This window comes from Nannobrachium achirus (assembly GCF_963921795.1).
Source record: "Nannobrachium achirus genome assembly, chromosome: 15".
Lineage (NCBI taxonomy): Eukaryota > Metazoa > Chordata > Actinopteri > Myctophiformes > Myctophidae > Nannobrachium > Nannobrachium achirus.
The window spans coordinates 22445414-22470465 of record NC_137822.1 but is presented as its reverse complement, the minus strand read 5'-3'; the positions used below and the strand labels follow the sequence as shown (position 1 = coordinate 22470465).

Genomic DNA, 25052 nt, shown 5'->3' with positions numbered 1-25052 from the left:
TATAAAAGTACAATAATCAATAGTCTACAGTAGGTAAGGTATGAAAGCCAAGGTAAACAATTAAAACTGATCAGTGGAATGTATAAAACATAATTAAAGTTGTACCATGTAACTTTTTTTATAAAACAAATCTTAAAATTGTCCTAACTGTTGAATCGCTAAAGTTTTAGAACACCCACTCCGTGAATTTCAGCCTGTAAAGCCTTCTCTATATATGTAAACTGCGATCCTTGCCGGGGACCGGATCTCGCGCCAAAATTGCGTCATCACACTACCGGCCAATCACAGCGAGGGTTATACAACTGCCGGCCAATCACAGCGCATCTTGAAGTGGGGTCGCTATGGCAGCCATATTTGTTGTCGCCCGTTTGTACCATCCCTTCTCTAGGTAATTTCGCCTACCAGGCAGGGTGAAGGAGTCCGTATCTCTGGAATTACTGAACGCACAGGAACAAGGGACCCCTCAAAAGATAGATCTCAGCGAGGTGGAGGCAGACGCGGGGGTCTGAAGGTACGAAAAACGGCCGAAAGACGCGGACGCGACCGCGGTTTGCTATAGGGCTAATGACCACTAGTTGGGCATCTTACACAGTATAGCTTTAAGTAGTTTTCTAGAGGAAACTTTTGGGGCAGTTTGAATTATTTTGCAATGGACTAAATTTAAACCTTTTGTATCTTATATTTTTAAACACATTTAGACAATGGTCCATTTTGTGCATAAACCTTTTTCCAGAGCGCTGCCGTGTAGCTGCGGTGTCGGCGCACAGCTGCACACACAGATCAGTCATGGTTGTCACTCTGAGAAATCGGTCTATAAGGCAAAAGGCCGGCAATCTGGTCTGCTTGTGGATGAAGGAATCATACCAAGATCCTGCAGCTCCTGGTTGTTCTGGCGAGCCTTCATCTGCAAGTGGAACTTATGCTGATCGGAGCAGAGTTGCAACAAATACTGACAGGTCTTATTACTGTCTGTCTGGAAAAGGTGTTTGATCCCATCTGATGTGTTCTGGAGGCAAATCTTCTTTTTCTTTGGAAGAGACAAGGGCAGGATTTTAATATTTCATTTTTCTCACAGACTGAATTGCTATAAATGTAGGGATGTATGGCAATGTGACAGTAAATAATATTCAACTAGGGATGGGACGATAATCGCTTTTATCATTTATCGTGATTAAAAAACACTCACAATAATCGTTTCACTCACAACAAAATTGTGAGCTTGTAGATCTGCTATTTTTTGTCAAATGTTCCACCCCAGGATAATGGATGTTGGGAATATTTTGATTATTGCGATAATATCGTAAATCGCAATTTCTTTGGTCACAATAATCGTGATATCATCCCATCCCTATATTCAACACGAACACGTACTGTAAAGGAGATCTTCTTTGTCTCCCGCCACGGGAACCTTAGCACTGGACTTCGGTTTCCATTAAGGACCTCAAAGATGAGCACCCCTTTGGAGTAGACCCCCAGCATGATTCCTGTCTGGGACCTCTTCTCAGGAAGCACGCGGTGGAAGTGGACCCCGTATTCTGTCAGCCTCTGGCTCACCTTCAAGAACAACAACATGTGGACTATAATGGCTAATGTAAACGTCATACAACGTTGTTCCGTTATTAACCCATTCAGAACGGGTACACATTATAGTGTATCGTTATTTTATGTTTTAACTATTGAAAAATATCAGATATACAAGCTCACAGCGCAGCACCGAGTGCCGAGCTGCGAGCTTGTAGATCTGCTATTTTTGAAAAATCGTGAAAATTAGAATTTTGACCCGATTCTATAAGTGTCTTTTGAATCCTTCTAAGGTTTTTTGAAAAACCTATGTTTCTATGTCAGCAATCTGGCCAGCCATCGTCAAAGAAAAGGTCCTTTTCACTTAACTGGAGCTCAGTTAGTCTGTTCTTGAGAGACTACTATGTCAGTGGTTCTCAAACCTTTTCACATGAAGGACCCCCAAAATTATATTTATTTGGCCACGGACCCCCGTCTCAAAATATTTAGTTCCAGGGACCACCCAGAAGCAAAATTTGAGTTACAAACGTTCACTTTGAAAATACATTATATTCAAAGATTTTGCACACATTTAAAATAAAAAATAATAGCAGATCTACAAGCTCGCAGCGCGTGCTGTGAGCTTGTATATCTGCTATTTTTCACTGGTTAATTAAGTAGATTAAATTCTCAACAATTCCACTGATTTCATTATGGAGTAATTCTGTTAATTTGCTTGTTGGGCGTACAAACCTTAAGGAATTCAAGCTCTGCCTCGGTCTCAGAGGCACCGTAATAGTTGCTGTGAAGTTTGGGTAGCTCCTCCTTCATGGTGGTCTGGTCCAGCTTGTCCAGGACAGAAACTGGTAGGTAGTGTTCTAGTCTGAAATACGTCTTCCCATGGAGCTGAAAGAAGGATCAAATTCTATTATTCCTTGTTCTTTTGTAAAAGTCAGATCTTTGCTTCCAACTCAATCCTACATGTTAACAAACATGTCTTTGTTTCTTTCTCCGTTCTTATGGCTATGTTTGAAACTGCAAATGCTTTACATCTGTAAATTTATGATGTGACAATAAAGTTGATGTTGACCAACATGAGGAATGTAAAAACAGTACCTCAGCTTGATAGTCACTGAACTCAGCCTGCAGTGCCAGAGATGCCAGGAGCATGGCATTCTCTGTGTCACAGCGCATCCTCTCCTCCAAGATATCCTTCCGCAGCTGAAGGTAGTACTGGTGTTTCGTCATGGTGTGCCTGGTTTCAGCCGGGCAGAAGAGGCATTTCACTGACACTTGTTCATTCAGATTACCCCATTATTAAAGTAAACTGAAATATCATCTCTGTTGGGAAGACAACTTGTACGTCCAGATTTAATTTTTTCATATTATTTTCGTTTGTTTGGCCGTGTGGCATATGAATCTGGTTGTTAATGTTATATGTGCTCTTTGTACCATAATTATTTTATATTCTTATGTGTCGTGTTAGTGTCAGGTTTTGGTTTTTGTGTTTTTTTTTTTAGTATATTGTATATTTTTTTTGTTTTGTCTGAACTTTGAGTGTGATATTTTGTTGTATTGTATATGTTGTCTTTAAAAAAACAAGGGAAAAAAAAAATGAATGCCCTATTTTGTTTTACTTAGCAAAACATTGCTGATCTAAAGATCACAATGCGTTACGTTGAGTGCTTGTACAGTAGCTCTGCTATTTTTGTAAAATTATTGACAATTTTCCAATAAGGACATGCCCAAAACAGGGAACAAAGTTGTTAGGTCTGTGGGTTTCATAGATATTTAACCAATGAAAGCTATTCACTTTTAAGACATTTTCACTAAATAATAACTGAATTGGATCAATTGGAACAGACTTTAGCTACAAAACTGCTGAAACGAATACAGACACAAGCATAAGAATTGTAAATCAGGGGTCTTCAACGTTTTCAGGCCAAGGACCCCTTAGTTGAGAGAGAGATGAAGCAGGGACCCCCACAACCTGTTCATAGATTCCATATAGTTTCATTGTTTGACAGCACAATCATCTGTGTATTTTGTATTCATGTCAATTTGTGTTTTCAAATATTAAACCACTTGACTGTCAATACTTAATAAACTTGACCTTTCACTCTGTACTTAGTCTGCTCTTTTTCCCCTCTACACCAAAGCTCTTTGCCAAAAATAGCCGATCTACAAGCTCTGCTATTTTTGGCTAAAGTTCTCAGAATATGGACACTAGGGTTCAAGTGGTTAATATAAAAAAGGAGAAAGAAAAGTTTCTATCACTCAAAGATTTGGAGGACCCCCTGTAGTAACTCTGGGGACCCCCTAGGTGTCCCGGACCCCCTGTTGAAGACCCCTGCTGTAAATGATTCGACATTCAGCAGGAACGGATTTAAAACATTTTGTCACATGATGACATTTCCACTAACTGTAATCATGTTGTCTTACTGGATGAGGTTGACATCGTCCAGAAAGAATTTGATCCGTAGGAACAGGTTAAAAAGCACATCAGCTTTCTTCTTCCTGGGGTCGTCCTTCCAGCCCTCGGGTGCCACTTTGGAAAGTTTGGCGTCAGGGTCAACGAAGAAGAACTCGTTATCTACAGAGGCAGGGAGACACAGTGTTGATTTTGACAGCAAATTTTTATTTAGTTTTAGTCAGTCTTTTGAACAAAACTTAATTTTTGCCATATTTTAGTCATCTGAAATGTATTTTGGTGGGCCTTGATGGCAGCGTAATGCCTGATTTTACACTTGGTTGCACTCTGAAAATAGCCAATCTACAGTACAAGCTCACAGCTTGTACTTTGGACCTGTGTAGCCAAACATAAAATGATTTGCCTTTTAGTTCTAATGGATCTCTTCAATCAATATATTTAGTCATAGTTTTAGTCATCATAGCTTAGTTTTTGTCAATGAAAAAAGGTAGTTAAGGAACATTTGACATTATGACTTTGTCATAGTTTTAGTAGACAAAATCAACACTAAATCAACACTAGGGAGATGAGGAGACCACCTTAACTCATACAGTGCCAGGCGACTTTTAGAGCAACTTTCTCACTATGGAGTTCCCTGCCAAGCGACTTTGGGCGACTTTTACTTACTTTTTTTTTGGACCCAATTAAATCTAGTAAACATGATTTCAATCGCGATTTTGCATGTTCCACCCCCCATACAACCCCATCTTTCAAACATGGCAGCCATTTTTGTTTACATCTGAAGAAAACATTATGGCTGATAAATCATGAATGCCTGAACGGATTTCCAATCTTTTTTTTTTGTTTGAAAGCTGTGAACAGCCTGCACAAACATGGTGCATGAACTGTGCATGGGCGTGCATGATCTGTGCACTATAAATTACATGGGAGTCTATGGAGGCTTCTGGCACTAGTGCCACTCGAGGGGCATTTTAAATTGGCAGTAAGTGAGTTAAAGATTAATTGCATAAAGCCCAAAAATAAATCTAAAAACTAAAAACATGAAAAATATAAATAAATTACTAATGTGCAAATATATATATATTATCTAAAAATGTCAATTGGGTAAACACACACAGACACACACGCATTTTATACCTTTAAGATACGCTAGGCCAAACAGATGGTGCTCAACCAGGCCAACATGAGCCACCACCATGTCCAGAACGTCTTTACAGATGGCCTTCACATCACAGCTCAGCTCAAGCTTCTGACCGTTTAGCAGCACCACCCCCACCTTCCTTGGAACGTCCTCCACCTTACCACGCTTGTTCTGAGGACAGAGGGAAACTTAATGTATGAGGAGAAAGGGAAGTGGGCTCCAAGACAGTGACTCAACCTCTTTAAAATCCAATTTAGACCTGGAACACTTCCGTGTCACTCTAGATTTTAACCACTTAAACCATTATTTTATGCTTTAACTATTAAAAAATAGCAGATATACAAGCTCACAGTGCAGCTGCGAGCTTGTAGATCTGCTATTTTCAAAAAATCTAGATTGCAAATCTTTCAATATATATTTTTTAAGCGAACATTTTTAACTCAAATCTTTCTTTCTCAGGGTCCCTGGACAAAATATTTTGAGACGGGGGTCCGCGGTCAAATGCATATAATTCTAGGGGTCCTTAACATTAAAAAGTTTGAGCATCACAGATAAAGAAACATACGTTTTTCAGAAAACCATTAGGATTTAGAAGACATTTTTTGGTCTTAATGGGTTAATTTCAATGACCCCCCAGTTTGATATGCATTAGGTTACAAATCCTCATTTTATTTTACCTCAGGGACCCCCTATCTACACCGTGTTAATTTTGTACATCCAAGTCCATTTGGTTCGTAACAATCAATCATAAATAATAAAAAATTCGCTCACCATTATTGACGAAGGAACAGCCAAGTTGACACATGGCTCACTGGTCATCTTCACAAACTCGGGGCCATAGAAGTTCTGCAATTATAGACAACAAATTTACTCCCTCAAGTCATTTGATATTCATTACCAATCAATCAATCATACACTCACATGTAGATAGAAACCAATCATCATTTCTGCTTTTATTACCTTGGGTTTGCGGTGGCCGTGTGGTAACGTAGAGGTACTTAGAGGATCCCGGAGGTCCAGCATGGAGGTGCGTAAAGGTGATAGGGGGTCCTCTGTACCGTAGAGATTGGCCCTGGACAACCTGTTGGCCAGGTGAACTTGGAGACGCTGAACCTCCTCTTCTTGCCTCTGGAGGAGCAATTCAGCACCGACCACACCCTCTTCTGAAGCCCCCTCATACTGTCTATTAAGAGAAGAAGCATGAAGGGCAGTAATATACATGGGTTACTTTCATACTGTGAACTCATGATACATTAAGTCTGATTTACTGTTAGTTGTGTAATGTGTGCTGGGGTCGCGTGCTGAAAATAGTCCATCTACAAACCCCACTTTTCTTTTACCCCTATAGTGCCCACAGTACTGAATCGAGTTGTTTATCAAACCTTCAAACACATCACTCAACATTAAGGTTTACAGGCTCACACTCTACTAGTAACTCTCTACACTACTCTAAGACCATACAGCTCCTCCTCTGGTTATTGTAAGATGTTTTAGATGTCTATCTAAAAATGCTTTCTGGTATGGTACAAGGTGCTCTCATGGGTTGAGCTGCGTATTTCCTGGTTTGCCATTGGGCATGTGGTTGATGTGGGGTGCTGGTGGTACTTATTGGCCCGCCTATACTGGACGTGTCCAGATTTGCATGGTTTTTCACATTTTATTCCAGTCGTGCTCAGCTGTGATTGGCATTGATGTGGCAAAGGAAACATGATGTCTTTGCTTTTAACACCTGATGTAAAATCAGCTTTAGGTTGCTCTTTAAACAGTGGCTGTGGGTGGGAACAGGCAAGCATAGCAACAGGAGGCACTTCTGGTCTGTTATGCCAGAGATTAGAGAGATAGATAGTTGAATGTGGTTTTGGAATTAAGAGTGACCTCATTGGGGAAGCATGGGTGATGACCCTGCCAAGCCACACCAGCTGTGTATGGCCCAAAGAACCGGACGGGACAGCTTGATCTGTGGCCTGTGGGATGTTTGGCTCTGTAGTATTAAGAGCCAGACAGGGAATACAAAAGAAAAGATAAAAAATAAAATACACAATACTGTGCATGGTGGCAAGTGAGGAAATACAGGCCCACACACCCAAAGTCAACTATAAAACCACCTAGAGTATGCAACTGTGCATACCGGTACATGCAGAGGTAAACACCTGTTATCCATGTTGGAATGGAGCTTGAAGTACTGAAATGTACCAAAAGGGGGCAAAAAAGAGCTACATAGCAAGACATATAGAGACATTACAGGACTTACAGAAACTACATTTAACATAAATTCTGTACACAGCCAACAGGAACAAATTAACCGCTTGAACCCTATATACTTTGTCATATGAAGAATAGTGTAAATAGCTGTTCACTAGTGCCATGCCATTGCAACACATTATGAACTTGAAGATTAGATTACCTTTCTAAAATTGCTTTGACAATGTTGGACAAATTCGGACCATATTGACATCCGGAAGGCCAGGTTGAAAGTGGTTGATTTATGAACTTGTTTAAATGTTAATAATTAGAGATAGAGAAATGTACAGACATTTCCCCCCCCCCCAAAACCAACTCTAAACTGGCAATAGTGATAGTTTCGTGCCGTGGGAATGAGCTCATCCTGTTCTACCTGGACCGGTTGAACATTAACAGGTGAGTAACCCAAACGAAGACGTTTGCAAGGTTATAGGCCGTGCGACATGCGACGCTAGGCATGCGGGCATCCGCAACACGCATGACAGGACAGGAATGTAAATGACAAAACGCACTGACAACTTAAGGGAGACGTGTGGTTTGTGTTTTACCTGTGCCTGTGTGTTCTGTGGCTGGTCAACGACAGGACGTCGTGATCTGAGGACAAGGCCACTTGCGAGCTGTACCGCCTGACGTCCTCTGGCTTCTTAACTGTGAGAGAAGGGACAGCCTGGTTAGTTCTACAGCCAAGCACACACACACAAACACAGAAACACACATAGTGGTGGAAAAAGCACGCACTCACCTTTTTTACTTAAGTTAAAGTATCAATACTGTAATATAGAAATAGTCCGGAATTCAAAAGTAAAAGTACAAAATGTTTGAAAATAGCCGATCTACAAGCTCTCAACGTGTCGCATCGCGACGCGTTGAGGTTGTAGATCTGCTGTTTTCAAATAGCCTAGGTATAAAATAGGGCTAAAGTGGTTAATGTAGGTTTTGTAATATTATAATTTATATATATGCAAAGTAACTACAGTAGTAACTAAAGTTTTCAAATAAATGTAGTGGAGTGAAAGTACAATATTTGGATCCAAGATGTAGTAGAGTAGAAGTACAAATACCTCAGAATTGTACTCAAGTACAGTACTTTAAGTAAATGTACTTAGATACTTTACACCATCACGCGCGCACACTCAGAATGACATGTGCAGTGGTTATAAATGAACGTATCTGAATGTGAGCAGCACACAGTTCTGTAGATGTAGACAAGTGACACTGTATTCAACACAAACGCATGAGAAATGGGATCGTAAGAGTTTAACTGTGACTAATGTGTGTAGGCATTATCTGAAGAGATAAGCCCTCTGTTGGTGTCAGACACAATGCAAACAGTTTCACACTCCACACCCATCAAGTATCAAATCATGTGCTAATGTAATATATGAAACAAAACACAAGGTCAGAATGGCTGCCTTTGAGGATGTGAAGTCCTGTCTTGAAATCTCTTAAGAAAACATGACTCATTTCTTTTTTTACTGGAAGTGTTGTTTTCCTGGCTACTAGGCAGTTTTAAAGGTGTTCAGCCACGTCAAATGAAATTTGTCATTCACGAGTTTCACGATAATTAACAGCGTCCTTAGAAATGCCACATTTATAAATCTGCTTAAGATCTAGGACCTCTTTACAATGACATGTACAGCTATTGCCATACTACTTTCCTTGACGGAAGCATGAGAGAGCCCCAGTCCCCAGATGATTAGCTTAATGTGCAACATTGTTTTCTCACTCAACAGTAAACAACCCAACATACAGTTTTAAGTGTATAGAGGGTATCTGCACATGAGGACTTTTAAGGACTTTTTAATACCTCTAAAATAACTAATTAAACATTGGCCAAATTGTCAAATAGTGAAAACAGACGATCTACATGCTCACAGCGCTGTTGTGAGTATGTAGATCTGCTATTTTCACAAAATAACCGTGTTATACAAAATGTAATGCCTCAACTCTTAGTGCTAGTCAGGGTGGGGGGTCCCCAGTTAAAAAAATATGGTTATTTTGGGGGTCGCGGCCTGGAAAGGTTGAGATCTACTGCCATAGATGACTGACATTATAGACAAATTATGTCACAGGCTGGCCACATGTAGTCTGTGATCCACATTGGATCTACAAGTGGATCCCGAGTTCTACGTGATGTCATGAATATGATATTGTATACCTGTACGTTATTAACCAAAACATCCTCCTCTACATACTCCCCTACAGATCTACTGATCTGACTATAAACACACATCACACCTGAATTTCCCCCCGGTGAGCATTAAAGGTTTATCTTATCTTAAACCAGTTACAATCATTCTTTAGTGCTGTTATTTATGGGGTGCCTGCTGGCCTAGTGGTCCAGGCGCATACCACATAGGCTCTAATGCCTGACAGCGTGTAGCAGGTTCGAGTCCCGTTCCCGACGACCTTTGCTGCGTGTCACTCCCCATCTCTTTCCCCATTTCCTGTCAGTCTAACTGTCCCCCCCCCCCCCCCACACAAAAAAAAAAATACTGTTATTTATTACCAGCGTTATTTCAGTACTATACTCACAATGTCTTCTAAAACCTCTAACTGCTATAGGCTATAAGGAGGAAATATCTGCACTATAAGCCCACAATATTTCATTGTCTTAATCGCAATTAATTATCGTCAATAGAACTTCATCAGCGGTTCAAACATCATAACTCTAGGCTCATACAACGTTGTTTTTGGGCCTCAGTAATTGTGATAACATTTTGTAAGGTTGTTAATTGGCAGCTGTAGCTGAATGGGTAGAGGGGCCGTCTGGGAAATAGAAAGGCGCTGGATTAGAGCCTTGGCTCACCCGGTCAGCGTGTCAAAGTGTCCCTGAACAAGACACTTAAGGCCCTAACAACTCCTGCCATGTGCTAATCTGAGCCATCTAGGCACCCATTTGCTGGGTAAATAAGGTAAAGTAATTTCTGCTATACTATTATACCATGCATCTGATCCTGTTCAGTGTAACTACATTCCAGTCTGATGCAGGATTTGTGGAAATCTAAATTCACTGCTCATTGAAAACCAATCCTTATACCGTCCCAATATGAAGGACACTACTACTACCGCACACAGGCTACAGCTCACTCGAATTTACAGCACATGTCTAGGTACATGCAGTATATTACACTGTATGCATCACATTCACATAGTATATATACCATAATATAAGTCTTGCCTTACTGTATGTGTAACATGTGTTCTTAATACTTAAGTAATTGACTTTGCTCCAATTGTGTTATAAAAACCAACAACAACTCAACATTGATTTATTGTATTGCAATTAATGTGACTTTCAACCTTTAATTGGAATGCCCCCTACCCCGTCTCTCTCTGTGAGTTGACTATAATCACTCTCCATTACCTCCGTTCATCCATTAGCCAGCAAGCTAAAGGACATTACAACATACTTTTCAGCCCCACAGTGGGAGAATTGTGAAGCAAATGGCAAACACTTGAGTTCTGTACCGACAACAACTACATGGATTCCGCAAACTATCAAATCAGAATGCTGTACCATTTCCTCAATATACACGAAATCTACACACCCTTGGTTTTAAAACGTTATTGTGCCTAAAAGTCACACCAAAATCGAAATCATTCTCAAGGCACACCTACAGGTATGTTCATACAGGTATCAATGCAAAATAGCCTCTAACAATTGTTATGACAAGGGTTATCACTCTGTAAACATTTTATTTGTATTTACCAATGCAAATAAAAACGTTAACTTTTGCTTTCCTCTTCTACCCTGGATTTGAACCCAGTTTCTCATGCTAGCGCTGGCAGCATTTGTACAATTGAGCCACACCGCGGTATACCATCAATAACCGTTAATCCTTTATGTTAAAGCAGTGTTATGTGACCAGCTTTAGCTAAGTCTAGCCAAGTTGTGAAACATAAATCACGGAACCCCTATCAAGCTAGATTATGCATAGACACAATTATTATCCCAACAATAGTAGCCATTATTCCAATGAACATTATCTTCCTCTCACCTTGACCTGATTAAACCACGTAAACTAAATTAAAATATGTCACTGCTCTGTAAAGCCATTTTGTATTTCCTCTGTGAATGTAGTCTGTGACTACAATGCTTTCAGTTTTAATTCTAGCCTGAAATCTTATTTTTGTATCACTCAACTACTGGTACTAATTGTTGATCAGATGTAAGAATTGCGCTGGGCTCTGTCAAGCCCACGGTGTTGTATGGATGTAAGTTGGGGAGGGTGTATAGGGGAGCCCATGCAAACTTCTGAAACAAGTTTTAAACCATGAGGTTAACAGCGACATTTATTCATTATTCAACTTTAAACCTGCAATCCATCACTTTTAGTCCCCCGAGCAAATGCTAACATTTCTAATGTTGATCCATAATCTTTGGGTAGAGGATATTATTGCAACTTTATGCAATACCTCTTGTCAACAGGACCACATAATATACATTTCCCTACAGATGAGCAGGTAGACCAACTACAGGAAAGTACAACAGAACACTGTGCTAGATGATTTATATGCCTCATAAACCCAAATCCAAACACTTTTAGTATGTACTGTACCATGTCTGTAGTCTGGGTCAGAAGACGTCACCGATGGACTCTCACTGGAGGAGCTGTAGTCACTGTGATATCTCTGGTGGCTGTGGATAGGGTCTGAGAAAAGACAAACACACAGCAGTGCATGAGCAAGGACAAAAAAACAATTAGCAGAAATTCCAATTAAAAATAAATAGTCATCTTAGAAAGAGCATCTCTCCTCCGATACATGTGGTGCCATCAGCCGTCAGTCCATTTCTTTTCACCTGACGGCTCCACTCATTGACGAAGCGTTACTTGAAAGTGTTCATTATTTAACCACTTTCAACCACTTTCCCCATTTTGTCCATTCTAGGTGAGAACTCTCCAAATGGTTCACAAAACGTGACAAACGTCTTTGACTTAATGAGGAACTTTTTGCCATTTTTTTCAACATGGTGTCATTTCTGATGACATGGTCTGTGTCTCAAGACAATTATATTGATCGATAATTTGAGGTCATGATTCTTTAATCACAATTATTAATTTAGTTTATTGCAGTCATATGAACATACAGTAACTGCTTTCAAATCCCTGGTGTGCTACTGTACATTCTTGCTAATGTACACTTTTCTTTAATCAAAAATAAAATTGATCCTCCTAATTCACCTGAATGCTGTGAATCTCAGAATAAACATCAAAACTTAAATACGGTTTGTATTCACTTCAGTGCATCTCCTGATCCTATAAGCAAAATATAAAGTATTTGGCGTTCAAGTTGATTTTATTGTAAACAACACAACTCTCTACATTCTAATATACTTCTCCGTACGAAGGTAAACGAAGGTGTGTCACATGCCAAAAATAGCTGATCTACACGCTTACAATGCGTTGCAAGCTTATAGAGCTATAAATGTTGGTGCGCGGCACTATCATACAACAAAGTATAAATAAGAGCCGGAAGTGTGTGAGGTGAGAGACAGCGCATGGAGGGGAGGCTGAATACAACACTTCCAAGGCAGTACTTCCACATTCACGTTACCAACATCGCTGTGAATGTGTGCGGGGAATCTCCCACGCAGGAATCAATTAAATGATCCACACAATCCGCATTGAAATTCAGGCCCTGAAGCCAGTGGTCTAGGAAGTGCTTGACTTGGACTGTAGCGGAGTACACATTTAAAATGTCTGTAATTGAACGGACATTTTCATCTCATTGTGGGAGGTCAAAATGGCGATCACGATGAAAACTGGTTTATTTGTGCCATAGAGGCTGTTTGGTAATCAGAAGGTCGCAGGCTCAAACCCTCGTCTGGCCAGTCCATGTGTCAAAATGTCTCTGAGCAAGACACTTAAACCCTAAACCGCTCCGTAGGCATTGTATTAATGCAGTGTTTCCTAACCTTTTTTCTGCCAGGGCACACTTTTCATAGCCAAAAGATCCCAGAGCACACCTAGATATACGGTGTGTGTGTGGCTATTTTCAAAATATTTGCCTCTTTCTTATATTATTTTACAATTTGGACTATGTTTTACCAGTTTTTATATCGTTTGTTGATTACTTGTGGTATTAAAAAGGTTTTTCACAGTCAAATTTCAAGGGGCAAACCAAAGGTCAACAGTGGTTGAGAAAGACTGTATTAATGGAACTTCCCCATAGCTCCCAATAGTAAGGATGGGTTAAATGCAGGGGACACATTTCACACTTTTGCAAAAGGTAAACTTGACAAATCCCCTCCCCCGACTCCCCCCCACCAACTGAAGGGGACTGAATTATGTGTAAAAATGACAATGGAACGGTAACACACAATCAAGCCTTCTTCCCGATGGTACAAAGAACTTGAAAGTCCGGCTCCCGAGTATGAATCGCACCTACATAGCTTGGATAAATGGCATTCCCTAGTCATTGCTCAGAGACATGGTTTCATAGATGCTCTTTTGTACAACTGGTTTCACCCCATTATATTCTGTCTCTGTAAACATCTTAAGTAAGCTGCATATGTGTGTCATCCGTAGCTTTGAGGAGGACTGGGCTTGTCCTGTCACCTGAAAGAAGTTTGAGATGTCATTGTTCGTCAGTAAGTCCTCTGAGGTGTCATTGTTAGTCAGAAATTCCTTGGAAAGAAAAGTGTTGCATGTATTACAAGGTAATATGGAGTATGGGGTAGTTATTTAACTAACAATCTTTTGCTTAAAAGTTAAACGCTTTAAAATAAATTGACTAATACATGTTTTTCAAATTGATTACAACATTTTGAGGCTTTTTGTCGACCAAAACATGGTTCATCTGGACTCGGGATTGGGCGCAAAATCTGGCATTGGTCGGGCTCTAATGTGACGAGTCGTGCTTTCTGTGTGACTTACAGTGCTTTAACTTCACAGACAAAAGTAACGTACCAGTATGTGTACCAACACACATGTAAGTCCAGAGACACAGACATTTGTTCATACTCATATCCACATGCACAGATGCAGATGCACACACATGCATACAAGCACACACCACCTCTTGACCTTTTGAAGGAGTTGAGAACTGGGTCACTTAAAATTAAATAAAGTTAAATCAATTGCCTGTTATTTAAAACCCATTCAGGCCGGGAACACATTTTGCTGTTTGGGAGGGGCTTACAGTACATGTACAGTATGTAGCAACATATTTGTTTTGTAGGCTAATTTCTGATTTAGCCCTATTCTATAGGTTAGGCCTAAATGGGTTAAGAGAAATATTTGACACTGGTGACTAAGCTTCCTGATACAAAACACGAATGAATCTAAAAATAAGCTTTTGTTCAGGAACATGCGTCTTTCACCAATCATCATCAAAATATATAAAATAAGTCACATTATGGTTTAGCAAAACAAAATATTAGAAATATTTACTTGACACAGACATCACTACAGTGATCATTTCAATACATTGTATTTGATTAACTGTTTCACACGGCGAAGAATGATCACAAGTATTTTTTTTTGTTTTTTAAATCCAACTGCCGTGCAAGTCAGCCAATCAAGGGAGGGAGCGCGGGCAGAGAGAGGAGTAAAATGAATGGTGCATGACGGTGAGAGAGAACCAAGCACTGGTTTAGTCATCACTGTCTCTACTGGTGTGTTGGTCAATCCCCAGCTCCCCCCGGGGAGGAGTCCTACCACCCACACACACACATACACACACCATGCTAACCTGGAATAAACATTTCAACATGAGCTTACACCGCCTACCCTTAAGGCACAGAGGAAAGGAATGAGAGAGGGAGCGAGCGAGGGACGAAGAGGCAGAGAGAGAGAGAGGGACGTATCTTTATGGTAGATTATGTTAATACATTACAACTAGCATATCTATGATATCTGTAGTGTTAAGAGGTAGACTTGTCACAATTATTACATCATCGTCTAATCGCAAATATTTGAGATAATTGCAATTATATCGTTTGCCATGTTGAACATTTTGAAAAATACAGAAGTAGCAGATCTACAAGCTTACCACGCATCACAAGATTGTAGATCAATCATTTCTGCTATTTTCAAAAATACATTTAATGTATAACATGATTGATTCATTAATCTGCCCTGTGCAGTTTGTGATTATGAAGCCTAAATGGCAAACAGAAATTAAGTAAGTATTGTTCCAGTCTTCAATGCCAAAAAACACAATTAAATCGTCAATGGCAATTATTCGTGTGACAATTTATCGTCAATTAAAATGTCTAATCGTGACAGCTCTAGTTGGAGGTGGTCTCCCTACACCTAGTCTCGCGTGGCCAGACTGTTGCCTCCGCGATTTTGGCAAATGCTCCCGGCATACAGTCTGGCAAACCGGAATAGAAATGATGAGTGCGAGATAAAGTGGATGTGACGCAACCGCTCCTTTGGTGCAGTAGCAATAACATGTCCTACTAGAAGCGTTTGTCTCCTTTCAACATTTCTGGGTGCGTTATTTCGTCTTTTTCTGGTGTTGTTGGTGTTACTTCCATGTTGTTTTCAAACGTTTTCCAAAACTATACACCCATAAGAAGAATATGCCGCTCGAATGACTTTGTCTGAGCTATTGTGTTTTTGTTGTGTTTCCAATGGGACTACAGTTCAGTGCAGCAGCGGCTACTTCCGATACTCGCCGTTCGGGAGCTGCCGTTCCAGACTCTATATAGCATTCGGAGATTGTGGAATAGTTGTCTGGCTACGCGAGACTACCCTACACCCCACCCACTTCCTGGTTGGCCAGTAGCACTGCCTGAAGCCCATAAGCACGATATAGTATCTCCGCTGGACAAGTGGGGAATGCCTCTTGGGAGGACTGGTAGAGATGTGGTTGCTCACACGACCCGCCCCGGGTTCGAATTAGGGATGGGATGATATGAAAATGTCATATCACGATTATTGTAACAAAATAAATCACGATTTACGATATTATCGCAATAATCAAAATCGATTATCCTGGGGCAGAACATAAATAGCAGATCTACAAGCTCACAATGTGAGCTTGTAGATCGGCTATTTTTTGGCAAAGACATTTGAAAGAGAGAAAAAAAGACTATCAAGTACATATATTATAAGTACCTTTTACCAATTATAGAGGATTTAAGTGGTACCGGATATGCAGATCGGCAAATAAAAGGTGAATTGATCCCAGTGCATGACAGAGGACGATATCATGATGATATATTAAATCTCCACAATACGATTATCGTGAGTGTTTTTTATCATGATAAACGATAATATCTCTTATCGTCCCATCCCTAGTTCGAATCCTGAATTGCAACAGCGTTTTAACACTGAGAAGTTCACAGTGAATGAGTGAACGACAGGAAGGGCAGAGGATGGATGTCTCAAACGAACATGCATACTATGTAGAGATCATTGTCTGTCCTGCTCCTGCCTGCCTGGTGTCGGTTTGTGAAGACGATTATTGGCCAAGAAGCAGAACTTTATCCACCCGTTTCCGCGGGTATTTATTTACTGTAGAATTATGTGTGGGACCGTCAATGACGGTCGGGATTACGATTACATCACACTCTGCGCGGCTGCGATGTAGCTGCGAGCCGAAACTGCCGCCCACCTTCTGCGCAATGCACGATGGGACGCTGAAAACTTGTGGACAAGCAGCAGCTTGACAATGGTAGAATTGGCAAAGCATTAATGGCCGAATTAACAGCTAATTCACAAGAAGGCATCAACATGATGCGCTCCTGCTGTGCAAACTATTCTTACACATGAGGGGGTGTAGTCAGTAAATGCACACTCACTCACACACACACACACACAATCTTGAGACGGAGAGAAAGAGCGAGAGGGGGAGAGAGAGGGAGAAGGAGAAGGTACAGAGAAGGATGTTAGTCATTATCAGCAGTTGTTTCATCTACTATATTATACTGTAGCCTTCATCAGCAACAAGCCAGGGGCCCATCCAATGATTTAACACTCCGACTGCTTTCCAAGTGGTCTCTACATTGGCTCCATCTCATTCTGAAGAGCCACAGACCAGCAGAACAACAAGAGTCTATCTGATGCATTGCAAATGCCTCATTTCCTCCTACATATCCTGTCTCTTCCATCACATTTCCTTGGCTCTCCATGATTTTTTTCCTCAGAGCTGCCTCTTGTCTAAGCCTGATTTATATATACTTACTTAGCATTAGAATTTAGCAGACGGTGTCGTTCACCAGGAATAGTAGATCTACAAGCTCACATGTCGCGTGGCGATGCATTTTGAGCTTAAAGAGCTGCTACATTCACTTTTTATTTTCACTTAAAGGAGTAGTTCACCACTTTTCAACCTGTCTTCATATAATAGGTCCTCACTAATGTTCATAATAAAATAGCACAATTTTTTTCTATTCAGTCTGGGTCTCATAGGAGAGCTGTCAAATCCTTCTACCGGTGACATCATCGTTTGACAAAAAATATTTAAATAATATTTTTGAAAAAAAGTATTTAGATTTTTATTATCAAGAGAACAATGGCTTCCACTTTAACATTGCAACTTTTTCAGGAATAGAAAGCCTGCAGTTTCTATTAGCTTGCATTTCCCATTGATGATGTCACCGGTAGAAGGATTTGACCCACCCACAGCTCTCCTATGAGACCCAAACTGAGTAGAAAAAAATTGTGATATTTTATCATGAACATTAGTGAGGACCTATTATATGAAGATAGGTTGAAGTGGTGGAGTGCCCATTGAAGTATTTTTTTCCTCATAGATAGAATATTGTACTTGTTACTCCACTACAATTATTTGAAGATTATGAATACAAAACATACATTAAATTACTTTTTTTTATATTACAAATAACATACAATTATAATGCTTCATGATAGATTAAGCTAACCACAATGAACACAGTAATGCATTATTAATTACAGTCCAACAAGATTGTTAATTCATCATAATGAGAACATTTGGTGCTGTAAGAATATCAAATATTTTTGAAAGTGACCTTTTGAATGCAGGGCGTTTGCTTGTAACAGAGCATTTCTACACTGCGGTAACAAATCCTAGTACTTCTTCCACTACTGGCTATTTTCGGTGTGCGACATGATGTGCCGACCAAGTATAAATGAGGTGTTACTCCCGCTCTAGGATTAGATAAACAGTCTGCCTGTAGGGCAGCTCAAGCTAAGGGGGGACACAAAGTCAGACACTGAAGTTACTGACAGTCTGGTGGCCTCAGGGAGAGAGGAGGAACTCCCACCAAAACATATGCTGAAGTGGATAATGACAGCTTACTGCAACTTAATGTTTCCTCCGTGTTTGCTTGACTCAGCACAAAACTCCACACAATGTAGCTTTTGTACGAAAACTCATTTCAAGTGACGATTGGGTGGAAACAACAAATTGTACGACACTGCAAAATCGTGTGTCTACTATAGCTGAACATTGTTGTTGTGCTTTTACAATGTACGTTTAATGAGAAGAAGCAGACCGAGTGCAGGGTAGTTCAGTTTGATAAAAGCGGTCACGCTCACGACCGAAAGCTTCCAGCGAAGCTTTTGGTCGTTAGCAAGCACCAATTACTGTTATACCTGCGGCCTTTGAAGTTAACCAATCTAACCGAAAAAATAAAGACTAGTGGGCTGTGCTTATATATATATATATAGGCCCCTCCCCTTCTGTAGGACTACAGTATTCCACAACAGGGACGTGCTGGGCCCCTGATTCAGCCCGGGAAAAAGAGTTGGGGAGGCCCTCATTGCGCTCTATGGAGAGAGATCTCTCTCTATAGCGCTGCTGCTACTCAAAGATTTGTGACAAAGTGACAAGCCAGTGGGTCAATTACATGAGTTATATTTCGTCTTTGTCGGGTGGAAACCTTGTATGTCCAAAACCGTTTGTTTTGTATTTATAATTTTAAAAATTATTTAAACTAGTGAAAACAGCCGATCTACAAGCACAGTAGATCGGCTGTTTTCACTACTTTTGTTCAACGGCCTTGCATGATGAAGCAGGGCTTTGCTTTGCGAAAAGATATATACATTTACTTTGGCCGCCCAGCCCCCAATGAATGAACCGGCCGTTCGGGAGTTGTCCCGCTTTTCCCAATGGCCAGCACGTCCCTGTTCCACAACGGTTCCCCGGCCCAAACCAGCCCAGAGCCGCATGACCCGCTGCCAAGCGCCGGAAAGTCCAATAACGTTTGGAATTCCCTCATCCGCTACACATGACTCCAATTACAGACTTCAGGGTCTGCTAGGAAACCTTCTACAGACTGAGGCACCTTGGCACTAAAGGAAAGGGGATTGGGGAGGGGGTGGGCGACTGAGTGAGTGGGAGGGTATAAACATGCACATGCACACGCACACACACACACACACACACACACAGGGCAGAGAAGGAAGACAGGAACGAGCAAGAACTTAGGCACCGTGTTACTGGAGGAAACCTGAGAGCATTGACCACTGCTGCGCCATCATTTTCCTGCAGAAAAGAAGAGAAAAAAGTACGAGAGAAGAGAGAAGAAAGAATATTTGTGCCAAGTAACACATCTACGAGGGCCCGTAAATGGTCTGTGCTCAATTAGGCCCCATTCATACTGTTGCAGAACAGCTCTGGGGCGGGATATGAAAATATTTTGGGTTCAGCCATCATATTCAGACCCTTTTGTTTTAATGGAAGTGAACATTCCTTTGCATCAGCAGGAGGGTCTCTTAATATCGTCCATTTTCGTATCTGTTGAAAACTATGAAACAACAGACAACGGGCCCGCATCGTTTCACTATCGGATGGATTCCTCAACACACTCACTCGTTGACAAGGAGAGTCATTCGCTCCCTCTCTCTCTCACACACACATCACGTTTTTAGGATAGCTTTTTTCATTATAAATGCTTTCTCTTATCTTTCTTAATTTCTTTCTTTTTGCCATTTTGAAATCCTAAACTTTGTCCTAACCCTGACCCCAATATGAATCTTTTCCCAATTAACCTTGCTCTAAAAAATGTGTTGTCAAACGCTACTATATTTGTGGAGACATCTGGCCCTCGTAAGTATAGTAATACCTGGTGCACACATGCGTGTACAGTACAGACACACACACGCGTGTACAGTACACACACACACACGTACGCACACACACGCGCGCGCGCAAACACTCACACACCGTTGGCTGACTAGCACATAAACAGCGACCATTCATGGTTCCATTCTCTGGTGTAAGCTGGAATCTTCAGTGCGCATCTCTTCTCTTCACACCCGCATAGTAAATACAAAAGGAAAACCAAGTGCGTCTGATTATAATCAGCGAGAGGGGAAGTAAGGGAGAGAAGGCAGGCTGGTCTCGCATGGGGATGAAAAGCCATACTGTCAGGGAGAAGAATGCCTTCGGTCGGTGGCTTGGTCAGAATTAAAAATAGCTGCCCAAAAAGCTGGGAGGGTGCAGTTAGGAGGAAATGGAGACTGGGGAGTGTGGAGGAAGGAGAGGAGGAAAAGTAAGAAGAAGGAGGGTTGGATGACAGCAGTTTATGAGGCCATTCATCTAACGCTCTCTCCTCTCATGTATTGTACACTGTCCCCAGATGGCCCGCAGACACATACAAAATATTAACCGAGGATGTAAACATTATGTTCCACATGTGACTCGTTGCATATGGCTGGGCTGCCTAAGAAGACTTTTCTGAGAATTCAGTAAGCGCTGCCTCCAGAGTAGCTTACAGCGCTTGACTGCGGAGGTGCTGCTGGTGAGCTATCGGTTCACATGTTGGGTTTTAAAAGCGTGAGAATATCTCTGAATAATGCGTTTCTGTGCCTTAACCATGTAAACCCTAGCTTCGCTAGTATTCTGGGGGGCGAACATTCGGCGAAAATAGCAGATCTACAAACTATTTTGTATATCTGATTTGGTGCAGAGGGAAAAAATGAGAAGACCAATTATAGAGCCCTGGGGGACCCTGGTAAACTAAGTACATACTAGGGTCGAATTGGTTAATGAAATGTGTATACAATATGTTTATAGACTAAAATGTATGGGTGCGCATGTGTGTTTGCCTCTACAAAGAAAGAGACAGACTTGGCCATACAGCAGGTCTGACAGTTAGCAGCAGGTTAGAATAAAGCTAACCTGTAATTAGAATCAGCTATTGGGAAACTTTGTACCCCTGACTCATACATTCTGTCTAAACATTATTGCACCGCCACCACCGATGGTGTTTCGTTCAAGCCAGCAGCCCGCCTTCATCCCACACAGCAGTTACACGTGGACACAATAAAATTCAGTGTGTTAATTTAGCACCGAGAGTGTACAAATTGACATGTAAGGTTCAACTTACACATTTTACTGTGCAGCCAGAGTGCCTGTGCCGACATCATCCTATCACACCAGTATCACATTGACCTCTCAGAAAAGATCAACTGACAGCACACAATCAACAGCTGACAATCAAATCAAAACTTTCAAATGTACCGAAGTCTGAGCCATGAATAATAATATGTAATGTTAGAACATCAGGGCCATATGATGAGGTATTCTACAGGAGGAGGAGGAGCAAGCGAGGTTCTAAGAGCACCTTTAAAGCAGTTCATGAAGTACTCACCGTCTATTGCCTGCCTTAGCACCTGCAGCTTCCGTTGTCTCTCCTTGATCTTGTCATAAGCACTGTTAAGGGCTGAACCAACAGACAGGGCTGAGTGGTAATGGGGCTTCCTGCTTTTTAGTCCACCAAACTCAGAGTACCGAGAAGCCCTGGAAGCCTGTGTAGATGTCTTTTGCCTGCCAACGGAATGGGTACTCAAGGCACTGCTACCCCTGCGTGCATCCTCCAGAGCCCCGAACCGCAGAGCATCGGGGTCTATGCAGGCCAGATCCACAGAGGAGGCCCAAATCTTCCTGGCTTGGCTTGCCCCCAGCTCTCCACTGCGATAGGGTAAAGATCTCTGGTCTAGTTCCACAGGCCGTGCTCTTTGTTGAGGGTGAGGGATCTGCAGGTGGGTGTGGGAGTGCTGGTGCTGAAGCGCGTGGGGTTTGGCGTAGAGGTCTGTGGGGGACTCCGACCCAGGGTTGTAGTCAGTCGGAGAGTATTGCGAGGGCGCCACAGCCTCTTCCCCAGTCATGAGGTCCTCCTGGGTGGGCAATGAACCCATGGAGCGACTCAAACCCCGGTTCAATGTCGCCTGCTCCTGAGTCCGAGCCCGGTAGCGTTCCAGAACCCTGGGTGCGGCACTTCTCCCTGAAAGAGTGAAAAGCATATTAAAATAATGAGCATTGTTCTCAACTTGCCAGATCATTGAGTATCTTAGAATTGTGACAAATAGAAAAAAACTAAAGGCATTCATAATAAAACCATGGCAATCCATAATAATTGACTCAAAGCACAGACTTAACAGCATTAAACAGGTTGTCAGCAGGAAAATAAATAGACTAAGTTACGTCATCAAAATAATCTGCAACTAAACTACAAATACATGTGTATCCAATTTGTCAATCTGAAATGCATTAAAAACGTACTTTCACTTCTTTATCAATATAACATTTTACACCTTTTCTCCCAATTTAGTCATTATGCCAATTCCCCTGTGTAGTCCTATTCATTGCTGACCCATACTAGTTGGTCTTGGTGAGGGTGTAGAGACAACCTTGTGATTTCCCTCGTAGCTTGTTTTCATGTGACAGTGAGCTGTTTCATAACACATGCAGAGGAACACGCCATCATTCTTACTTTTGCTACACGCATAATAGGCGCCCTACCCACCAACCAACATGGCCAATTGTCTTTGTCAGAATGCCCGACCCAATTGGATTTCAATCTCAGTCTCCACTGTGGTGGGAACTGGGAAGGAACTCCAGGCGTTCTAGGTCTTAATAGCTTAAACATGGATTTTAATTCAATAAAATCAGTGCACCATAACACGTGCTTTAAACAAGAGTCTAATGAAGGCACAACTGAAGGCAACACGAAGAGGCAGTTACCATAGGCATGTCTTCCAATGATTAAAAGACATGTCTAGGCTAACTGCCTCTTAGCTTAACGAGCAGTCTTATGATGACTTTGGTACTAGGCTAGGCAATTCCAGCATTGTCACACACAGCTGATAGGACTCCAGTTCTCTCCAGGACTCTTCGGCTTTGACCCAAACAGAGGAAGAAGTGCTCAGAGCACTTTTATTTTGAGATCCACCTACCATAGCTGTATTATTACTAGGGGACCATAAGAGATCCACCTACCATAGCTGTATTATTACTAGGGGACCATAAGAGATCCACCTACCATAGCTGTATTATTACTAGGGGACCATAATGTAATCAGCTTGCGAGCGTATAATAATAATTCATATGACTCAGATGCTTCTTAGCAATTTTTTAACCCATTTAGGCCTACAATTATTGAAATATTCAAAGACTTGCACACATTTTCACGATTTTTCAAAATAGCAGATCTACAAGCTCGCAGCGCGGCACTCGGTGCCGCGCTGTGAGCTTGTATATCTGCTATTTTTCAATAGTTAAAGCATAAAATAATGGTTAAAGTGGTTCAAATCTAACGCGACTCGGGCGCGTTCCAGGTATTTGAGAGTTAATGATCTTGAAAAAATGATGATCTGGTTCAGTTTCCTGTGTATTCAACCTCTTTGGACCAGAGATAGAGCTTCACAACAACCAGCCATTGATAGTGAAGGAATTAAATTGAATCAAGTTAAATCAATTTGTAAAGTAAACAAACCACTGGACAATAACAAGCATTAACAGCAGCACTTCAAACTGTGTATTTACAGTTTACAGTTTAGGCATTTAGGCAGACGCTTTTAATCCAAAGCGACTTACAATAAGCAGATAATACATCACTATAATAAACAAGATAACATGTCAGAACATCAACAACAATATAACAAATGCATATGAATATCAATCTAAAAAATGACCTTACAAATTAACCACTTAAGCCAATACACACAGCAAACATAGCCAATCTACAACATCACAAGTAACGTGTTGCATGTGAGCTTATAGATCAGCTTTTCGTAACATTTCAGGATTTTTATTTATTTATTTCTGCAAGCTTGTAGATCTGCTATTTTTGAAAAAGTCGTGAAAATGTGTGCAAATCTTTGAATATATGTATTTTCCAAAGCGAACGTTTGAAACTGCGATTTTTCAAAACTAGCAGATCTACAAGCTCGCAGCGCGGCTGTGAGCTTGTATATCTGCTATTTTTCAATAGTTAAAGCATAAAATAATGATGCACAAAATGTGTACCCGTTCTAAATGGGTTAACTTAATACTGTCCACTGCTTCATATTCAACATGTAAATGCAGAAGACGCATTTTGTTCTTGGGCAAATGTACTGTGACAAATACGTCAACAACTAAAGAGGACCAAATTATAAAATGTATTATACTACTAAGACGCCTCAGGGCGACATGCGATCTCGTCCTGGTTGCGCCAATTCTTGGCCATCTGGCCAGTGATGTATATCGGTTGCACCAGACCTCTGCATGATAGTCAACAATGTGATGTCAGTACATGCCCATATATGGGGGCATTACCAAATATGGGCATTCCCAGATATGCGCTTAATATTGATGACATCGGGACAGGGATCTCCAATATGGGCATAAAACGGACAAGGACGTAATTAATTTGCAAATGTGACTCGTGATGACATCAGCGATCTCCATATATGGGCATAAAAGGGACTCAAGCCAGATTGTGATGTCAGAGCAGCAAACCCATTGAACCACAGACAAACCCATAGAACCACAGACAAACCCATAGAACCACAGTGTCGGGCGTGACAGACA

General features: G+C 41.2%; 1 protein-coding gene across 1 annotated transcript in view; it reads right to left on the bottom strand.

Annotated features, from left to right (window-relative positions):
* Nucleotides 1-25052, bottom strand: part of ptpn13 (protein tyrosine phosphatase non-receptor type 13) — a 91546-nt gene that overhangs the window by 32113 nt on the left and 34381 nt on the right. Inside the window, exons 7-17 of the mRNA XM_080743488.1 lie at nt 21850-22482; nt 11876-11968; nt 7862-7961; nt 6033-6255; nt 5844-5918; nt 5069-5240; nt 3943-4093; nt 2617-2755; nt 2254-2406; nt 1372-1554; nt 865-1027 (exon numbers count right to left, since the gene is read on the bottom strand). Coding sequence (XP_080599614.1) covers nt 865-1027; nt 1372-1554; nt 2254-2406; nt 2617-2755; nt 3943-4093; nt 5069-5240; nt 5844-5918; nt 6033-6255; nt 7862-7961; nt 11876-11968; nt 21850-22482 — 2085 coding nt within the window. The remainder of the gene's footprint in view (nt 1-864; nt 1028-1371; nt 1555-2253; nt 2407-2616; nt 2756-3942; nt 4094-5068; nt 5241-5843; nt 5919-6032; nt 6256-7861; nt 7962-11875; nt 11969-21849; nt 22483-25052) is intronic.